At 40.4% G+C, this 19,271-nt stretch overlaps 2 protein-coding genes across 2 annotated transcripts; both read right to left on the bottom strand.

Moving 5' to 3' along the window:
* Positions 1-11,218: 11,218 nt before the first annotated feature.
* Positions 11,219-12,314, bottom strand: LOC116129911 (transcription factor MYB8-like). The gene is made up of 2 exons (XM_031415659.1): positions 12,115-12,314; positions 11,219-12,027 (listed from the first exon to the last, which is right to left on the bottom strand). Exons 1-2 carry the CDS (start codon positions 12,245-12,247, stop codon positions 11,327-11,329), a joined length of 834 nt encoding a protein of 277 aa, XP_031271519.1. The 5' UTR covers positions 12,248-12,314; the 3' UTR covers positions 11,219-11,326.
* Positions 12,315-17,257: 4,943 nt separating this feature from the next.
* Positions 17,258-17,995, bottom strand: LOC116130154 (transcription factor MYB13-like). The gene is made up of 2 exons (XM_031415903.1): positions 17,836-17,995; positions 17,258-17,728 (listed from the first exon to the last, which is right to left on the bottom strand). The coding sequence occupies exons 1-2, from the start codon at positions 17,966-17,968 to the stop codon at positions 17,595-17,597; spliced, it is 267 nt and encodes an 88-aa protein (XP_031271763.1). The 5' UTR covers positions 17,969-17,995; the 3' UTR covers positions 17,258-17,594.
* Between the last annotated feature and the right edge of the window lie 1,276 nt (positions 17,996-19,271).

Below are 19,271 nucleotides of genomic sequence, written 5' to 3'. Positions count from 1 at the left end.
AACAGTACTAATTTGGGAAGAAGAAATGAAGCAGTTGCTGGTCTACTATGTAAGCAAGTCACTCCTTGACGAAGAAACACGATACAGTCAGCTGGAAAAGTTAGCCCTCGCCCTCATCCATGCATCCAAGAAGCTTAGGCCGTACTTTCAGTACCACTCAATAGTTGTAGTCACCTCCTTCCCATTCAAGAAGATACTGCACAAACTAGAGCTATCAGGCCGACTCCTGCAGTGGACAGTAGAGCTCAACGAGTTTGACATCTCATACCAGCCTCGCACCATCGTCAAATCCCAGGCCTTGGCCGACTTCATTGCTGATTTCACCCCGAATACCACCACCTAAGCAGAAATTGAGTTACTATACATGAACGGCAGATCACTATCCAAGTGGACCTTCTTAATGGACGGCTTGAGTAACGTAAATGGAAGCAGACTTGGAGTGGTACTGGTTGCGCCAGTAGGAGACATCATCCAGCGGGCAATACAGTGTGGTTTCAAGTGCACGAACAACGAAGCCGAATATGAGGCCCTCATAGCTGGACTTTCCTTAGCCAAAGAAATTGGAGCGAAGAAACTAGAAGGGAAGTCTAACTCCCAGAACGTGGTCAATCAACTACAAGGCACGTATCAAGCACGCGACTCGAAGATGACATCCTACTTGAGCATGGTCAAGGAGCTGCAGGCACAATTCGATGAGTTCTCCATTGTCCAAATCTCCAAAGCGGAGAACTCCCATGCTGATGCTCTTGCCAATCCCGACTCAGCCCTCAAATGCTCTTCCCCCTCGTCCATCCTTCTATTATTCATGCAGTGGCCTGCCAACTAGGAGGGATAACAACCAAAAAAGCCACCCGAGGAAGCCATGGGAGTTGAACTAGCCGACTGTTGGATGACTCTGATAGTGAGATACTTGGAGCATGATGAACTCCCGCTGAAAAGAACGAGACACAACGACTAAAAACAAGAGCTGCCAGAGATTCACCATACATGAGGGCCAACTCTTTAAAAAACCATTCTTGGGCCCCTACCTCAAGTGCACAAGCCCAGAGGAGCCCCAACGTGTCCTTGCTGAGTTATATGAAGGCAAATGTGGAAACCATGCTGGGGGACACAGCCTTGCACATCGAGTGATCACTGCTGGATATTACTGGCTGACCATGGATGCCCATTCGACCGCTTATGTGAAGAAGTGCGATAGTTGTTAGAGGTTTGCTCATATCTCACACCTCCAACCAAAGCGACTACATTCCATCCTCACACCCTAGTCCTTTATGTAGTGGGGAATGGACATCTTGGGAAAAATACCTACTGCACTTGGACAGCGAGTCTTCATGTTAGCTGTGACAGACAACTTTACGAAGTAGATTGAAGCCGAAGCCTTTGCACAAGTCAGAGACCGAGAGGTAAAAGGCTTCATCTGGCAGAATGTCATTTGGCAGAATGTCATCTGCAGATTCGGGATACCAAAGGGGATCGTCACCAATAATGGATTCCAGTTCATCAGCTCAGGCTTCAGGGATTTCTGTGACATGTGGGGGATAAAGTTGAGCTTCTCAACCCCCCGTAACCCCCAGTTTAACGGCCGGGCCGAGTCGTCAAACAAGACCATCATTCAAACACTAAAGAAGCGGTTACAGAAAGCCAAGGGTGCATGGGCAAATGAGCTACCCGGAGTCTTCTGGTCATACGGAACCACAGCTCGTTCGTCAACAGGCGAGACCCTATTCTCCCTCACATACGGTTCGAAAGCAGTAATCCCAGCCGAAGTGTTAGTCCCGTCCACCAGGCTCCAATAGGTGGACAAGGAATCACATGACCAGAACCTTTGCTAGAACCTGGACACCATCGACGAGCTATGCGAACGGGCGAGCATCCGTAATGCAGTCTGTCAACAACAGGCCGCCCGATATTACAACCGCAACGTGAGGATCCGGACTTTCAAGATAGGTAACTGGGTCCTCCGCAAGGTCTTTTAAAACACTAAAGAGGTCAACTCTGACAAACTCGGCCCCACTTGGGAAGGCCCGTACAAGATAACTAAAGAAGAAGGGAAGGGCGCCTATAAACTTAAGACCCTCGAGGGCAAAGATATCAGTAATAGTTGGAATGCTATTCACCTCAAGCGCTACTATTTCTAAGTGAACTTAATCTTTTTTCTATTTTTTCCTTGTTTATTTTTAAAGGGATGAGTGGGCCTATCTACCTTCTCGTAGACAGTCGGCCTCATGGCCAAATATTAATAAAGTATTATTCAGAAATCTTACATCTCCAAATCGACTTTGGTAGATCATTATTGTTTACACCTTCAAATCGGCCCTGTCTGATCCACGATTTTGCACCTTCGAATTGACCTAGCTCGGTCACGAAAAGACTTCAAATCAGCCCTGTTTGATCTATGATTTTGCACCTTCGAATCGACCTAGCTTGGGTCACGAAAACACCTTCGAATTGACCCCGTTTGGTTCATGAATACACCTTCGAATCGACCCAACTTGGTTCAACACCTTCGAATCGACCCCGTTCGGTTCATGAAAACACCTTCAGATCAACCCAACTCAGGTCACGAAAACACCTTCAAATCGGCCCTATCTGATCCACGATTTCGCACCTTCGAATCAACCCAACTTGGGTCACGAAAACACCTTCGAATCGACCCTGTTCTGTTCACAAATATACCTTCGAATCGACCCAGCTCGGTTCAATACCTTCGAATCAACCCCATTCAGTTCACGAAAACACCTTCGAATAGACCCAACTCGGGTCACGAAAACACTTTCAAATCAGCCCTGTCCGATCCATGATTTCACACCTTCGAATAGACCCAGCTCAGGTCATGAAAACATCTTTAAATCGGCCTTGTCCGATCCATGAAAACACCTTTGAATCGACCCAGCTTGGGTCACGAGAACACTTTCGAATCGACCCCGTTCGGTTCATGAATACGCATTTGAATCGACCCAGCTCGGTTTAACACCTTCGGATCGACCCCCTTTGGTTCACGAAAACACCTTCGAACTGACCTCGTTTGGTTCAAGAAAACACCTTCGAATTGACCCAGTTCGGTTCATGAAAATACCTTCGAATCTACTCCACTCGGTTCACGAAAACATCTTCAAATCGACCTCGCTTGGTTCACGGGATCATCTTTGATCGGCCTAGCCTGATTCAAGAAGAGACGTCATCAAATCGGCTCAGCCCAACCTATGATTTGCACTTTCGAGTCGGACCCGTCCGACCCAAGAACTCACACCTCCGGGTTGACTTCATCCAATCCAAGACTTAATACTCGGTCGGCCAGATCGAATGAATAGTTTTTACACTGGCAATAAGTGAAACACCAACCTAGCCCAACATAAGGCTTACATGCCTTAGTCGCTAGGTCACACTAAAGTAACAAACACAACCTAGTGCATCTACAAGAAAAGAAACAATGAACTCATTCATCCATAAAGAAAGCACTAGAAGTTAGAACAGCCTAATATAATAACAGATGGCCTCAAAGGGCTCAGTTCAAAATACAAAAGAACGGCACACGCCAAGAAAAAGGTCATCACAGGCCCCAAAATACAAAAAGAAACTAGGCTAACTATCCTCAGTACGAGTCGCCTCTCCCATCTCTGACTCAGTCATAATCTCTGCACCCCCAGCACCTGTCCTAGCAGCCCGGTCGCTCGCATCCCCAACATCCAATGGCCCTGGCTGACTAGCAAGGTCAGACATCGGTTCCTCATCCTGAAAACCCAGATGACCGACTCCCTCTTCCAGTAACTCCCACATGAGCTGGATATCTTTGTCTGGATCCTAGTGAGAAGTCTTCCCTTCCTTGAACTTAAGCATGAGTTCACCGCGGGCCTTGATGATAGCGTCATCGGCAATGGAAATACACTGCTCCCTCAGAGACTCAATCTCTGCGGTCTTCTTGGCTAACTCACGCCTCAACTGCTCCAACTCACGCTCGTTATCCCTCAGATGCTGCTGAAACTCTTACTCAGCCTTCTGGGCCGCCGCCTCCTTTTGGCGTAGGCTGGTGTTGGCCTTGGATACATCTTGTATCCGTTTCTCCTGCGCCACGATAGACTTTCTCAGATAAAGACTGTTAGTCAGTACCTGCACAACAAAACATTGTCATCAGAATGAGATTCCGGAACAAAATTATCAAATACTACTGTCATACCTGAACGGCACGAGCTACTCCCCAATCAGCCGCAGTAACTGTACCCATCTGGTTAAGATGCGCCTCGTCCATCGGGAACAAAAATGAGTCAGCCAACTTACTCATGGTAGTCGCATCAGAGTAAGTAGGCGCATTAGCCGGAATCGTGATGGTAATCGTACCGGCCTCTTCATCCATGACCGTGGTCTGGGATGACCCAACTCCAGCTGCAGGCTGCTGACTCGACAGTTGTTGACTCGACGGCGTCACTAACACATCCTTTGCTCTTCTATCCTCCCTGGCTAAAGACTCCCTCCTCCTCTTCTCGTGGCGTCGGGCGATAGATTCGCTTGTGCTTAGGATGATCAACTTCTTCATCAGTGACTCTGTAAGTACAAACTCTCCAACGGTTAGTGGGTTCAGCTCAGACTCACCAAAAATGATATGGTTGTAGTATCGACTCAGAAGCACATCCCAAGTCTGCTTCAGCGAGGGGAAGGGAGTACCTCTCTGTATCGCCTCTACTATGGCCCAAAGAATGCTGGTCCTCAGGTTAGACTCTGCTAGCACTACTTGCCAATCCCTCTGCTCTAATGGGATGGCTAACACTTTCTAGGTCACTACATCCAAACCGTCTCGCTTTGCCCAACCCTATTGAACTCAAGCTCTGCAAACAAAAAACACAATCAAGATTTAGTAATCAAAAGTATGAAAGAAATAACTAAGTTCTCCCCAGTAGCTCGCCAGTCGATCGGGATCTTGTCCTGACCTCTCTCTCCAAAAATAGCCTGACCCTCAGGTAGAAGTATCCGTCCTTCCAGTTCTTATCACTGGACCGTAGGTCTGTCACCAAGTGAGACTGATCATGCCTTAAGTTTAACAGATACCGACCATTCTCCTTATCATTCTCTTTCAAGAAGTACGAATACAGCAGCTCGTGTAGCCTGAACCTCACTTGGTTTCGAACACAGAGGTCTTCCAAAGCCATTAGCAGTCTCCAAGCATTCGACATAAGTTGAGACGTGGCAATCATGAAGTGGTTCAATACCTCCCACACAAGGAGAGGGATGGGCAGCCTCAACCCATCATGAAACCACTTCTCGTAAACACTGATCCAGCACCTTTGCTTCCTAGTCAACCCACTCCTACGACCGCGGCATTCAGATATCAACCGAACTCGGAATGTGATACAAGGTTCGGATATGCCAAACATCACTATCTTTCAGTATGGGCAGATAATCTCTAGTCAAAATACCGCTGCCCTGTTGGCTCGGCTCTTCCTTAGAGCCACTACCGGAAGAGGATGGACTACCAAGTCCTTCAGAGTCTTCCCCACTTCCCCCATGCCTACCCAAACCACTCGAGCTGGGAGTACTCATACCTGGGACAGCTACACTAACTCCAGTCGGCACCCTAATCGGGACGCCCTCTTCAAGCATCATCACTATGGTGGGGGCACGCTCATACTCATCCCTAGCATCCACCACAATTTCACTCGAGCTTGCTGATTCAGTGTCTAACATAATAGCCCAATCGTCTGTCCCGACCGACCGACTGACTCAGTCCTAGATTTGGAATTCTTAACTATCAAAGAACCACTCGCCCTGGGTACCGACCGAATGAAGATAATAAACCTAGCTATCGATCGCCCCTCAGCACCAATCGACCTACCTGGCAATAGGTCACTCCTAATCCTTGATCGACCCTTCCTATCGATCGACCCAGACCTCGATTCAAGCCTTTCTTTGCTCACCCCAAGTGGTCGACTCGCCTCTAGATTCAGCACTAAGTCTACTCGCCCTTGCTTACTGATGCACCACTCAATGTTACCCACTCGGTCTAGATGACTAACTAACTATTCGATCCACTCCGTACTCCCTCACCACTCGGTAAGACAGACCGACCAAACCAAACGATACTAAACACAACTTCGTCTTCCCGATCCTATCCAAAAACCCAGAAAATACCCAAAACTGCCTGATTCTCGTCGGATATCCACCGAAAAATCCAAATCTATGCCTATTCTAAAAATCCTAATACCAAAACACTCCGAAATCCAATTAAAACCACTCAAAAGTTCAAAAACTTCACTCTACCTTCCAAAGATTCAACAAACAACCAAAACAAAGCAGAAAATCAACTTAAAGAGAAAAAATGTTTACCTTGGAAGATTGCAGGAAGAGACCACTGTCGCTCAAGAAACTGGGACGAAAAAGAAGGAAGAAAAAGGAAAGAAAAAAAAATTTGGGATGAAAACACAAGACAAACACAAATGAAAGATGAACAGTTTGTTCCTCAGTTTTGTAAGGAAAAAGTGAACACATGGCAGTTTGTGATTGTCCAGTGGTCAGGAGTCTCTTCGTTTTCCCGTTCTCGAAACGATGGATCGATCGCCACCATGCACGTGGCAGCGATCTAGATCAGACAGGAAACCGTAGCCCTGTACAAAAGCTGCGGCTCGGCCACCCAGCTCTCCCAGTCGACTCAGCTCGTGTCTTTCGAAATGGGCCCAATGCGCATCCAATCTTCGCACCCTAAGAGATCCTCTAAACTGGCCGGTCAGTTTCAAATGGCCCGGCCTGCGCTCTTTTTCCAGACGACCAAGCCAGGATGCATCGCTCATTCGTAACGGATGAGTAGTCAACCCCTGGTCTAGATCAGTATTTCACATCCACTCGGTCGTCCGATCCTGCCAACTGACTTAGCCTTTAATTTCCAGGGGCACTCACAAGTGTCCCATGCTCCATTGGCCCGGAAAGCCTGGTCGACTGGTCGATCAGCTTGGAACAACCCGAGTCGAGCCCTCTTTAGAACAAGGCTAGAGGCCTCGCCCGTTCATCTTTCTGTAGCGAACGAGTGGACAATCATTAGTCGAGTTTTATCTCATCCACTTGATCGTCCCCGCATACCGACCGAGCGAAGCTTTTAGTTTAATAAACTTCCCAACTCATTCGACCAGGCATGACAAGCAAACTCCCCGACTATAACACTGCAGCTCACCTTTCTATTCGGACGGACGTACCGAACAAGCGTATGAGCCCCTTGGCCTAGTTCTCTTTCCCTTCGGCCCGTCGCACCGATCAGGCACACTATGCAATGATGGCATACTCTGGATCAGGAATGGATACTGAACGACGTCTAGCCAAAAATCACCTGCAACAGTCAGATCATCTACACTGACAATCGTTCATCCACGAAGGAAGATCGAGCTCGCCCCGATCGCTACCTACTCTCTGACTTAAGAAACTCTTAACTCAAAGAGTGGGGGACAAATTGTTAGGGCCAAAAATCGTGCTTGGCCCAAATAGGAAAACCAGACCACCAGTGAAGAAAAGACCAGGCCCAATCCTAAAGAGGCCTAAGCCAAATTAGTCCCATTTGATACGAGATATGGTCGGCCCAAACCATCTGGGCATGGGTCTCCCAGTTCCAGCTCACTTCATAGGAGTTCAAAGCCCACGACCCCCACTGACCATTTTCCTGTTCCTGTTCAATCTCCTATTTGAAGTCACTTTCTTGTTCCTAATCACTTTCCTACTCAAAGTGACTTTCCTGTTCAGATCACCTTCCTATACGGACGTAGATAAGACTGCTCAGCACCGCCCTAACTTTTCTAGGGTTTGCATCAGAGTTACACTCGGACTCCTACTCCTACCAAGATTGGGAGACCAGACAATCACTATATAAACAGAGGCTAACCCTCTCACAAAGGAGACACTACACCTCCACACCCGAAGCTTCTACTAGAGAGCTTCACATCACTGCCGTAGTCACAGTCTCTGACTAGACTTCCGGTAACCTCTCTACTCCCTAGCCCTCACTATACTAGCCTCTTCCAGCCTTGCTAACTTGAGCGTCGGAGTGCCTATGACAAACAATACCTCGGTGTTTTTCGTTCGCTTCACGCGTTTGTTTCTCTACGTGTGCAGGTGCAGCGGATCGCTAGTGGCCTCAACCTCACGGGATTAGACTCCCCTTTCGTACAGGTAGATTTTTACTTCTACAACTATCTAAAGTATTACCAGCTCCTGCAAATTTCTCCAATTGCCTTCACCATGTACCCGAATATAATTAATTAGCAAAGTATCTTCTTCAGCATTCCATGGACCTGTATTTAGACCCTGTTTAGAGCAACAAGGGGCTCTTCCCATTTTTCTCTTTTACAAAAATAAGCAATACTCAAAGAGAAAGAAGCCAAGGACAGCACGAGTGAGGACAATACTTCCCCACCTTTTAAAATGCCATGAAAATATGTTGGCCATGATAATTTGACATGTGAATGAAATTATATTTTGTGGAATCAAATATTAATAAATTTATCAATTGTCAATGAAAGTTGGAAATGGAAAGAATAAGCCATAGATCCCATCACGTGCTTATACATTAATTAATAATACACCTCAAATATTTTTTATTTTATTATTATTAATAACTTATGCATTCAGTCTAGCTTACTCACACCTCGATTAATTCTAAGGAGAAGATATCCCACACCAACCCACCGCCATAATCTCTCAAATTGGACAACATATTACATTTGCGTCTAACGGGGAGTCGAATCTGGGACTTTGGGTTCTACCAATTTGCAGGCCCCTTGAACCTGGTTCGCCGTTACTGTTGGGCTACCGATGGATGGGTTACCTCATAGATTTGAAAATGTTCCTCCTATCGTACCTGTCTTATCACTTATTAATTGATTATAATAGAGAATTATCAATTTTTTATTTGTATATTAATCTTCAAATATCTATTTTCTTATATTGTAGAATTAAATTCTGATTATTAGCGATCAATTGCAACTCATATATGAAGCAAAAAAAAAATTTGTTTGACTGTCTGCTAGTAGAAATATTTGGCTGCCCGTTAATACATGCATTATATGAGATTAGTAGGGAAAATTCCGATATTTCAATGTGTTCAACACCGACAAGTGAAAACATATCTTTATTTTTTATTTTGAAACCGAAACACATCAAAATTATGAAGAAACACATTTCAATTTCTATGCGTAGTTATTTGATTTGCTTAATTAGTTAGTTTTTAAATAAAACGTGTTTTCTTCAAATCAGCGAATTGATACCAGGCTAGATCCATCATTTCTGGCTCTGTTTCAGTTTCAATGATATCCTTGACTCAACATTTCGTATTGTTTTTACGTAATAAATCCTCGACGAATCAGGTGCATGACAATTAGTGTCACCGTTTAAATGCCAATTGACAAACTCCAGTCAAGAAATAAAAGATGCAATATTAATCATTAGGACTGACTTGCCAAACTCGAAGTCACGAGAGTAATCCTGATTAGAGGTCGGGTAAGTACCTCTAGCCACAAGGTGCTTCTGATGCGATTCAAACTCTGACATTGCAGATAAAGTTCGCCCCACCTTTTATTTTGCCTTAAATGTTACTGAATTCTGCTTACCGAGATGGCTAAAGTGCCAAATCTTACACAATGAAAAGTAAAAGGCCCTTCTACTGTAAGTATATTGATGGGGTAAGCGTAGCGAAAGAGTTTTTCGCATTGATTATTTTTATTAACCCAAGATCAGGGTCTGATATGTATATATTTTACATGCTTAAATTGAAAAGAACAAATATAACATCAATTCAGACAAGGATCAGAGATCTTATGTATGTTTGGAGGCTTCTTCAAATGTCTCTGAATCTACTTCATTACCGATCAGAGAATATGATCGAACGAACGATGGTCACACGAAGACAATCCGAAGAACCAAAGACGGATTTTCTAGATTCTCTTTGGCTTCAAGAATCAAAACAAAATCAAAGAAAAATCTTTGATTAAAAAATGGAAGGCAAACGTGAGAGGAGTAGAGAAAATGAGCTTCCTCTTTTTTTCTTTTTTCTTTGATTGAATGATAATTCATTCTCTAACACACATGCACTTATACAATGCTTGTGTCAAAACCCTATTCCAATGACAAATAGGCATGGCTCCAACCTTGTATCCAAACACTCCCCTTGTGGTATTTTTATTTTAAATTAATTATTATTATAATTAAAGTCAATCAATATATTTATGAAATATATTAACATTTAATTAACAATAATAATTCATTTAAATACATGCGTACATATATTTATATATAATCTCACTTATTTAATTTTAACATTAAATTAAACATAGACAACAACCTCAGTAAATTTAATTACATTATGAGATACCAAAATACCCTTTCGTCCTAAAAGACGAAAATGCTGCTTGCACAAACCGATTCTTAAATTATCTTCTATGTGTATGACCCGTAGACTTCTCATCATACTGGCAGTGAGTAGTATCGCGATTAACACCAATTAATCGTCTCACTACACACAGACCAAGATTGACCCCTAGCAAGACATCATCTGGTACAGAAATAATGTCAATCCCACTGTGGCTACAGATTTAGTGTCATTGTCATTTACTAAATTTTGCAGTGAGATAACTTCTCCCGTACCCAGGGGTGATGAATCCTTTGTCGATCCATTATAGTCTTGATACACTTCTCGATGCAGTTAATCACTACCGTATTGATAGCTCTGAATAAAACTACGTTGGGCTAGTGTCAAACTACACCAATCGATGCACAAGGCGTCCGGTGATCTCAAGTATAAGGATCACATACTCCATCATTCATTAGAGGATTTATTCCATAGATACTGGGGTTACATCTATATGGAATCCTTTGGTGGGTCAGTCTAGTGAACTTGCCTACAACAAGCACCCATGTGTTGCACCAGGCTGTCGGCAAACAACCTTACCTTGACAAGTGAGATCAGTCACTACTTTTCGACAAGATCGTTTAACACTATGATAGCCTTACCGTAATATATGTTTCCTTGGTCAGAATAATAATGGGGCTACAGACATTTCTAAAATGGTCACCAAATATGCTCATAGGGTTCTCACTATCAAGATTTGAAACACTTGATACCCTCGTCATTGTTCTACCATCCTAAGGACATATATCAATACATTTGAATATGTTTACATGATATAAAATAAAATTTCTTTTATTGATCAATGAACATTATTACAAAGAGTCAATCTTACAATAATTGATGGGCTCTAAGATACCTACTCTAATATTTTCTTACCATAATATTACAAACGGGAAGGTATATAAACTTGCAAATGATACTATTATGTAACTGCTCCTAAATCTTAGGAAACAATCACACAGAAAAAAAAGAATCAAATGGGACGTTGTCATCGACGTTCAGAAGCTGCTGATACTCCTCAATAACTTTATCTAGCATGTTATCTTCAATTGGTACGAAGTCTAGGGATGAAATATCACACGCATTATCAAGACTACATCTTTCGTAATTCACAGCTTCTTCTTGAAAAAGATCAGGCCAAAATGGGGAATGAATATTCCATGGCACTTCTTCTGTATTATTTGGTGTTACAATGTTATTTCCTTCTTCTTCATGGCCCGATGATGATAGCCCACTTGCCTTGTTATCCAAACCGATGTTTCTGACTGTCACTGAGAATGGGGAAACCCTAACGGCCTTGGGGCGATATATTTTGGTGTTTTTAGTCTCTGGTTTTGAACTATCCGTACTCTTCTTCTCAAGTTTCTTTACCTTGGTGAACTGGCTCTTCTTCTTTCCCACTCTTGATGCTTTTGGTTGAGTTACTCTACTACTTGTTTCCACTTTCTTGCTAATATGGGAACACCAGTAGTTTTTAATCTCATTGTCAGTACGACCTGGTAGTCTTTTAGCAATGAGAGACCAACGATTGCCAAGAAGAGAGTGAAGCCTGATGATAAGGTCCTCCTCATCAGATGAAATGTTCCCTCGTTTGATATCAGGTCGCAAATAATTCATCCATCTCAGCCTGCAACTCTTCCCACATCGAAATAGCCCTACAAATTAAACAATTATCAAATAAGCCGTGGAATCATATCTGCTTACTATCAGCGAATTGATGTAACAGGTGAGTTTAGTCTTACCGGCTTTTTTAGGCAAATTTCTCCAATGGCCTTCACCATTTGCCCGAATATAATCGGTTAGCACACTATCTTCTTTCGGACTCCATGGACCTGTACGCAAACCAACCTTAGTGCAACACGGTGCTCTTCCCATTTTTCTTTCTCAGTTACTAGCTATGCTAAGGAGAATTGTATTGAGCTCTAACGGCTACAGCAGTTTCCCATATTTAAAGGTCACAATGAAGTCTCACGAGAGTGACGCTGAAATTATCTTATATGTGCACGTAAGATTATGATCAGTTACTTGATGTACGTACGATTATTGCTTCGTTGAACTTCAGACAGGGTTTGAACTATTTGCCGAAGGTGGTAAGTAGTAATATGCTTGCTCAACAGCCCTTCACCATCTGCCTTTCTCACTGACTCTGAAATTGCTCCGTACTTTTGTTTAGCTAGGAACATGCCTAGCTATGATATGAAACTTAATTAAATTCGGTTTTTTTTTTATTTTTTTTTTAAATAATGTATAAGAAGAATTTGTAAAAAAAAATTAGTGTAAAATCACCAGAATATGAAAAGTTAGGTATGTCCAATAAAAGATTTGAATAATATTAAATGTACTAATTCCTTATACAAAATCTTCCTTACAAACTTATATGACACAGAGTGAATAAATAATTTTGTATACTAAATCAAATCAATAAATATTATTTAATATAGATGAATGATATGACAATAAAAATGTTTGAATTATTTGATGGCGGAGGTAAATAGTAATTCATGCTCAACAACCATCACCATCGGATGTTCTCTCTGAAAGTGGTCCTTACTTTTCACCCTCGTCTAACCATTTTCTTCCGATGATGATCGTGATGTTAACATATGAACCTATGTTGGTTTTTTTTTAACCAATGACTCCGTAACCATTATTAAATATAGTGAGATGGTGGTACTTTTTTTTTTTTTTTTTTTTGAACAAATGACTCCATAACCATTACTAAATGTAGCGAGATGGTAGTCCTGAATCGACATGTTAAACCAGTGTCCACACCAGCTTTTAACTCTTACGGGGCGTTGGAGGTAATAAAAGATTACTGGGGTTATGCCATCTTATATTACTTTATTACCACGTTTGGTTGTCAAATAATATAAGATTACGGTAATCTTGCGTTATCAATAGTTGTTACTGTTGGTAATGTTAGAGGTAATCTAATTACCTTTATTTTCTTAGGTATTGTAAAATTACCTTAGTAATCTTATTTTTGTTACAATTTTATCCCTTCTTAATGAAAAAATTGAACAATAATGTCTCTGTTTTAAAATAAATTAACCTTAATATACCATTTTAATTTTACCTTTGTTTAATTAAGTTTTTGGACAATAATGCTGTTATATTCAAAACAAATTACAGACCACCACCGCCACCCAGCCACCACCGTTGACAGCAGGCCAACCACCATGGACAGCTGTCGGAAAGTCGCGGAATCCCTCAAAATGATCGAGATTTGCTGGTAGGCTCTGGGAGGCTTCGATATGGCCATTTCCAACGATATCAGCCAGATCTGGCCATTAGCGACCAGATCTGGGCGAGATCTGGCCATTAACCGCCATGGACCCAACCGTTAACCGCTAGATCTATTCTGCCCAGAATAGATCTGGTCGTTAACGGCCAGATCTCGCCCAAATCTGGTCGTTAACGGCTAGATTTGGCCTGATAATATGGCCAAAAACGACCATATCGGAGCCTCGTGGTCACGGTGAGCTACTCACGACGACTTTCGAAGACTTTTGACAGTGGTTTGCGGTGGCATCAGGGGGTGGGGGTGATTTTGTCATAAATCAAAGTTATATATAAGCGGAGGTGTTTTAGCTAAATCTAAAATGTTGGGGGTTAAAAGAATTATTCAAAATTTAATAATAAAAATAATATTATATTAATATTTAAAAAAGTGGGTAATTTAGTAATTTAAATAACATACCCACCAATTTATTCTCTCTAACAAAACATATTAATATAATATACCCATCAATTATCCAAACATATTTTTCTAAAGACGCGCCTTAAGGTTATATCAATATCAGCCATAAATTAGAGAACAAAAATACAAATATTCATATCATTCCAGAGTGCGGTCCGTGCACAAGCTTTTTGTTTTTTACGCGGCTCTTTGGCCTGTCAAGGGGTTGGCGATAGGTTGTATTTTTTTTATTCTTTAATTAAATTTCCGTGCTTACTTTTCACCCTCGTCTAACCATTTTCTTCCGATGATGATCGTGATGTTAACAGAGGAATCTATTTTTGGTTTTTTCTGAACAAATGACTCCGTAACCATTACTAAATATAGCGAGATGGTGGTATTTTTGTTTTTTTTTTTAACAGATGACTCCATAACCATTACTAAACGTAGCGAGATGGTGGTCCTGCATCAGACATGTTAAATCAATGTCCACACCAGCTTTTAACTCTTAAATATCAGCCACAAATTAGAGAACAAAAAGAGGGTATACTAATATTCATATCATTTCATCAAATTTAGATTCTGATATTCAAAGTCAATCTTGAACCCATAACATGAAGTATTAAAGATCCTAATTATGGTATGACAAATTAGAGAACAAAAAGTTTGATTTTTGTAAATTGTTTAATAGACTTCAAGAATTAGTTGAGGTGTGCACAACCTACCAAATACACTGATACCGAAGAAAAAAAAAACAATTCACCTTTTTTTCTTGCAAGTTGGTGATCCAAGATCAACATGAATTTAACTCTTAACGTTATATCAATGTCAGCTTCAGAAATTAAACAACAAAAAGAGGGGACTTTCCATGATATATATATATCTGCGGAATCAAGATCAACATTCATGACAAACAATTTAAGATTAATTTTTCTGATGGAGCCATCAATTATTAAACGTCCTATAAATATGATATGATGGCTAATTTCTTTGATTTAATTTCCTAATTCTACTTTATTTTAGTCTTCGTTCACGTTCAAATGAGTTTTAATTATATTTTACACCTTTCTTACTGTACTGCACGCATCTTTGTGCAATAATGTCGTATACATTATTACACAGTGACACAAATAATTAACAAAACATTATTTGTGTAATAATATCGTATACATTATTACACATAATGTATACAACATTATTTGTGTAATTAATATCAGAAAACTGTTCAATAATTAGCCTGAAACGACCGTGGAAAATTATTAAGAGTAACCGCAAGAATATTTAATCAACAGAAAATGATCTTGTTTTTTTTTTATTTTCTTTGATTATGGCCCTATTATATGAACTTGCTAAATATAAATTTGAGAGGGAATTAACGATGGAGAAAAAAAGGGTATTTAATCCTAGAAAATAATTGTCAGCGTAGGATTTCACAGCATCGTTATTTACTGATTGAGTGCTTATTTGGTATACTCCAACTTTCTTTAAATTGCCTTTCTTGCCTTCTTAATTATGACATAGTATCAGAGTTCCTCTCTCAATTTTAACACATCTCTTAACCTGCAACTCTTCCCATGACGAAGTACCCTTCTCACACGTAAAAACCAAATATAGCAATTAGACAATTATGAAATAAGCAGTGGAATGATATCTGTTTATGAAAACAAATTTCAGTAATATACAATTATGAAAGAAACAAGGAGTATTTACTTAATTAATTAAACTAATCTTCAAAATGGGCAGTAATAATAATACTTGATTATATTCAAAAACACATTTTCATGAGATATATAGTATCCATTTTCAAAAACACGTTTAGGATTATATTCGAAAACTTTTTTCAAAAACATGTCTAACACAGTTCAACAAAACACATTTTCATGAGATATATTGTATCCATTGTTTTAATATTCATGTATAAAGCTAATCTAGACCCTCAAAACACGAATTATTAGGGATCTTAATTACGATGATGGCTAATTAATTTTTTTGACTTAACTAAGGGGATGTTTGTCTAAGCTTATAAGCTGGTCAAACTAACTTATAAGCTCTAAAATTAAATTGACCTATTTGTTTATAACTTTTTTTAGTTTATAAAAAAAAAAAAAAAAGTAAAAGTGGGAAATACATGCAGGGTCAAAACTGTGCCAACTTGCACTGCAAGTTGCAAAAGAGATACACGTTGGCCTTATCATTTACTAACGGCATGCAAGTGGGAAATACAAGTTGGCCTGCAAGTGGAGACGCAAGTTGCAGATCAAATGAACCATATTTCTTGTATTTAGTTAGTTCGTTAGTGCTCTGTTTTTTGTTTCTTCAACCTCTCGCATTTTTCCTTTACAGTCGTCTCTCTCTCTCTCTCTCTCTCTCTCTCTCTACTGTGTTGAAAGTTTCACAGAATTATGTGCCGTAGGTGGCGAGTAGCAATGCTTGCTCAACAACTCTTCTATATCTGCCCTTCTCTAAAATCGGTTATGGGGTCTTTCTTTTCACGCTTTGCTTCTTAATTAAAATTTCTTTGGATGATATCAATGTCGTACTAGGTTGGTCATCACTGGTATATCTGTACCGTCACTTGAGCACATTTATTTGATAAATGGATCAGGATGCATGCCCATCTAGGGTTTTATAATATTTCTAAGACTCACAAAAACTTTATAACATGTGAAGGAAAAATCAATATCATAGGTGTTGGTTAAGACTGTCAAAGACGTTTGTTCCTTTTTAAAGTTTTTGGGTTTAAATTTTGGAATCACCTACTATAATAACATTGTGATTTACTTTGTTCTTTGAGTCTGTAGGATGTTCAATAGACTCAAGAATTAGTTGAGGTGTACACAAACTAACGGATACACTGTTACCGAAGAAAAAAAATAATACACCTTTAATCAAACAGAAAAGGTATCTAATTCATACAGAAATACTTAATTTAAATTTTGAGTTATGATAACGAGGAATTAATTACTGCATGGCCAGCTACTTTAATCAAACAGAAAAGGTATCCGCCAAGGAATCAAATTGGACGTTGTTCTCCGAGTTGAGAACCTTCTCATACTCCGCATTTATTTCATCTAGCTTAATGTTATCTTCAATGGGTAGGAAGTCTAAGAATGAATTATCAATTTCATTAGCAAGACCGAATTCTTCTATATGAACCTTAGCAGCTGCAGCTTTTTCTATAAGATCAGACCGACTTCTCAGTGGTTCTTCTGTATCATGTGGTCTTATAATATTTCCTTCTCCATGGCAAGGTGATGATGATCTAGTACTTTCCATGGTATCGAAACCCACGACGTTCTCAATTGCAATAGAGTATGGCGAAACCCTAACTGCCTTGGGGATATATATTTTGGTATTTAAAGTGTCTTCGTTTGCAGCACCGTCCTTGTTCTTCTTCTCAAGTTTTCTCTTTTCAGCGGTGGACTGGCTGCTTGGTATTTTCTTGACCACTCTACTTGTTTCCACTCTCCTACTAAGACGGCAATTCCAGTAGTTTTAAATCTCATTTTCAGTTCGGCCAGGTAATCTTTTTGCGATGAGAGCCTAACGATTGCCAAGAAGAGAATGAAGCCTGATAATAAGGTCTTCCTCATCAGAAGGGATGTTTCCTCTCTTTATGTCTGGTCGCAGATAGTTAACCCATCTTAACCTGCAACTCTTACCACATCTAAGTACTCCTGCACACAATCCAAACATAGAAAGTTAGACAAGCAAATTAAATCTGCCTACGAATATAATGCTTCATTGAATTGATGTACTAGTAATTAGCTATCTAAAGTATTACCAGCTCTTGCAGGCAAATTCCTCCAATCGCCTTCACCATGAACCCGAATATAATTAATTAGCGAAGTATCTTCTTCAGCACTCCATGGACCTGTATGCAGACCCTGTCTAGAGCAACAAGGGGCTCTTCCCATTTTTCTCTTTTACAAAAATAAGCAATACTCAATGAGAAAGAAGACCAGGACAGCACGAGTGAGGACAACACTTCCCCACAGTTTACAATGCCATGAAAATATGTAGGCCATGATAATTTGACATGTGAATGAAATTATATTTTATGGAATCAAATATTAATAAATTTATAAATTGTCAATGAAAGTTGGAAATGGAAAGAACAAGCCATAGATCCCATGACGTGCTTACACAATAATTAATAATACACCTCAAAGATTTTTTATTTTATTATTATTAATAACTTATGTGTTTGGACTTTGGATTAGCTTATTCATACTTTGACTAATTTTAAAGAGAAGCTATCATACACCAACCCACCGCCATGGTCTCCTAAATAAATGCTACATAATATATTTGCGTTTAACGGATAATCAAATTTGGGCCTTTGGGTTTTACCCATTTGCAGTCCCCTTGGACCTGGTTCGCCCTCACTGATTCCCATATTTCAATATGTTCAACACCAACAAGTGAAAACATATCTTTATTTTGGATTTTGAAACTGAAACACATCAAAATTATGAAGAATCACGTTTCAATTTCTATGTGTAGTTATTTGATTTGCTTAATTAATTAGATTTTAAATAAAACTTGTTTTCTTCAAATCAGTGAATTGATACCAAGCCAGATCCGTCATTTTTGGCTCTGTTTCAGTTTCAATGGTATCCTTGACTCAACATTTCGTATTGTTTTTACGTAATAAATCCTCAACGAATCAGGTGCATGACAATTGTTGATGCTTGATTTTGGCACCAACTAATTATCACGTGCGTAACGTTGATTGGTCAAAAAGCACACGTAATAATGAATATCGAAAACGAAATAAATGCTGTGAGAGTTTCTAAAGTGGTTCGGATGCTAAGGTAGCATGTCCTATGTCCACTGATTTGTATTAATATTGATAGTGTGAGTCAGGTCGCGACAGCGGACTGACTTACACAAGGTTGGGAAACCGATACAAAAGCGTGAGAGAGAGATTTTTGTGTAAAATTGTCGAATCCCCCTAATGAAGGGGTCTTCCTCTTCTTATACCCAGTGGCATGTTCGTAATCATCACTAAATCCTTAGGTTGGTGTGATTGTCAGGACCTAATCTGATTTTACGTCCCATTACCCATTTTCCAAGCCGATTTCACGCGATTTGGAGCAGGCTAGCGGACACGTGGAAGCACTAGGGCGTTTGGCAGGTCTGACGTGCGCTTACCGTTCTGACGGAAGCAGGCCACGTTTCGTCACGCAACTCCACGTCAGCCTTTGATTTCTTAGT

The sequence above is a fragment of the Pistacia vera genome, unplaced genomic scaffold (assembly GCF_008641045.1).
Source record: "Pistacia vera cultivar Batoury unplaced genomic scaffold, PisVer_v2 Contig106, whole genome shotgun sequence".
In the NCBI taxonomy this organism is placed as follows: domain Eukaryota; kingdom Viridiplantae; phylum Streptophyta; class Magnoliopsida; order Sapindales; family Anacardiaceae; genus Pistacia; species Pistacia vera.
Note: the sequence above shows the minus strand (reverse complement) of the source record. Positions and strands in the feature narration are given on the sequence as shown.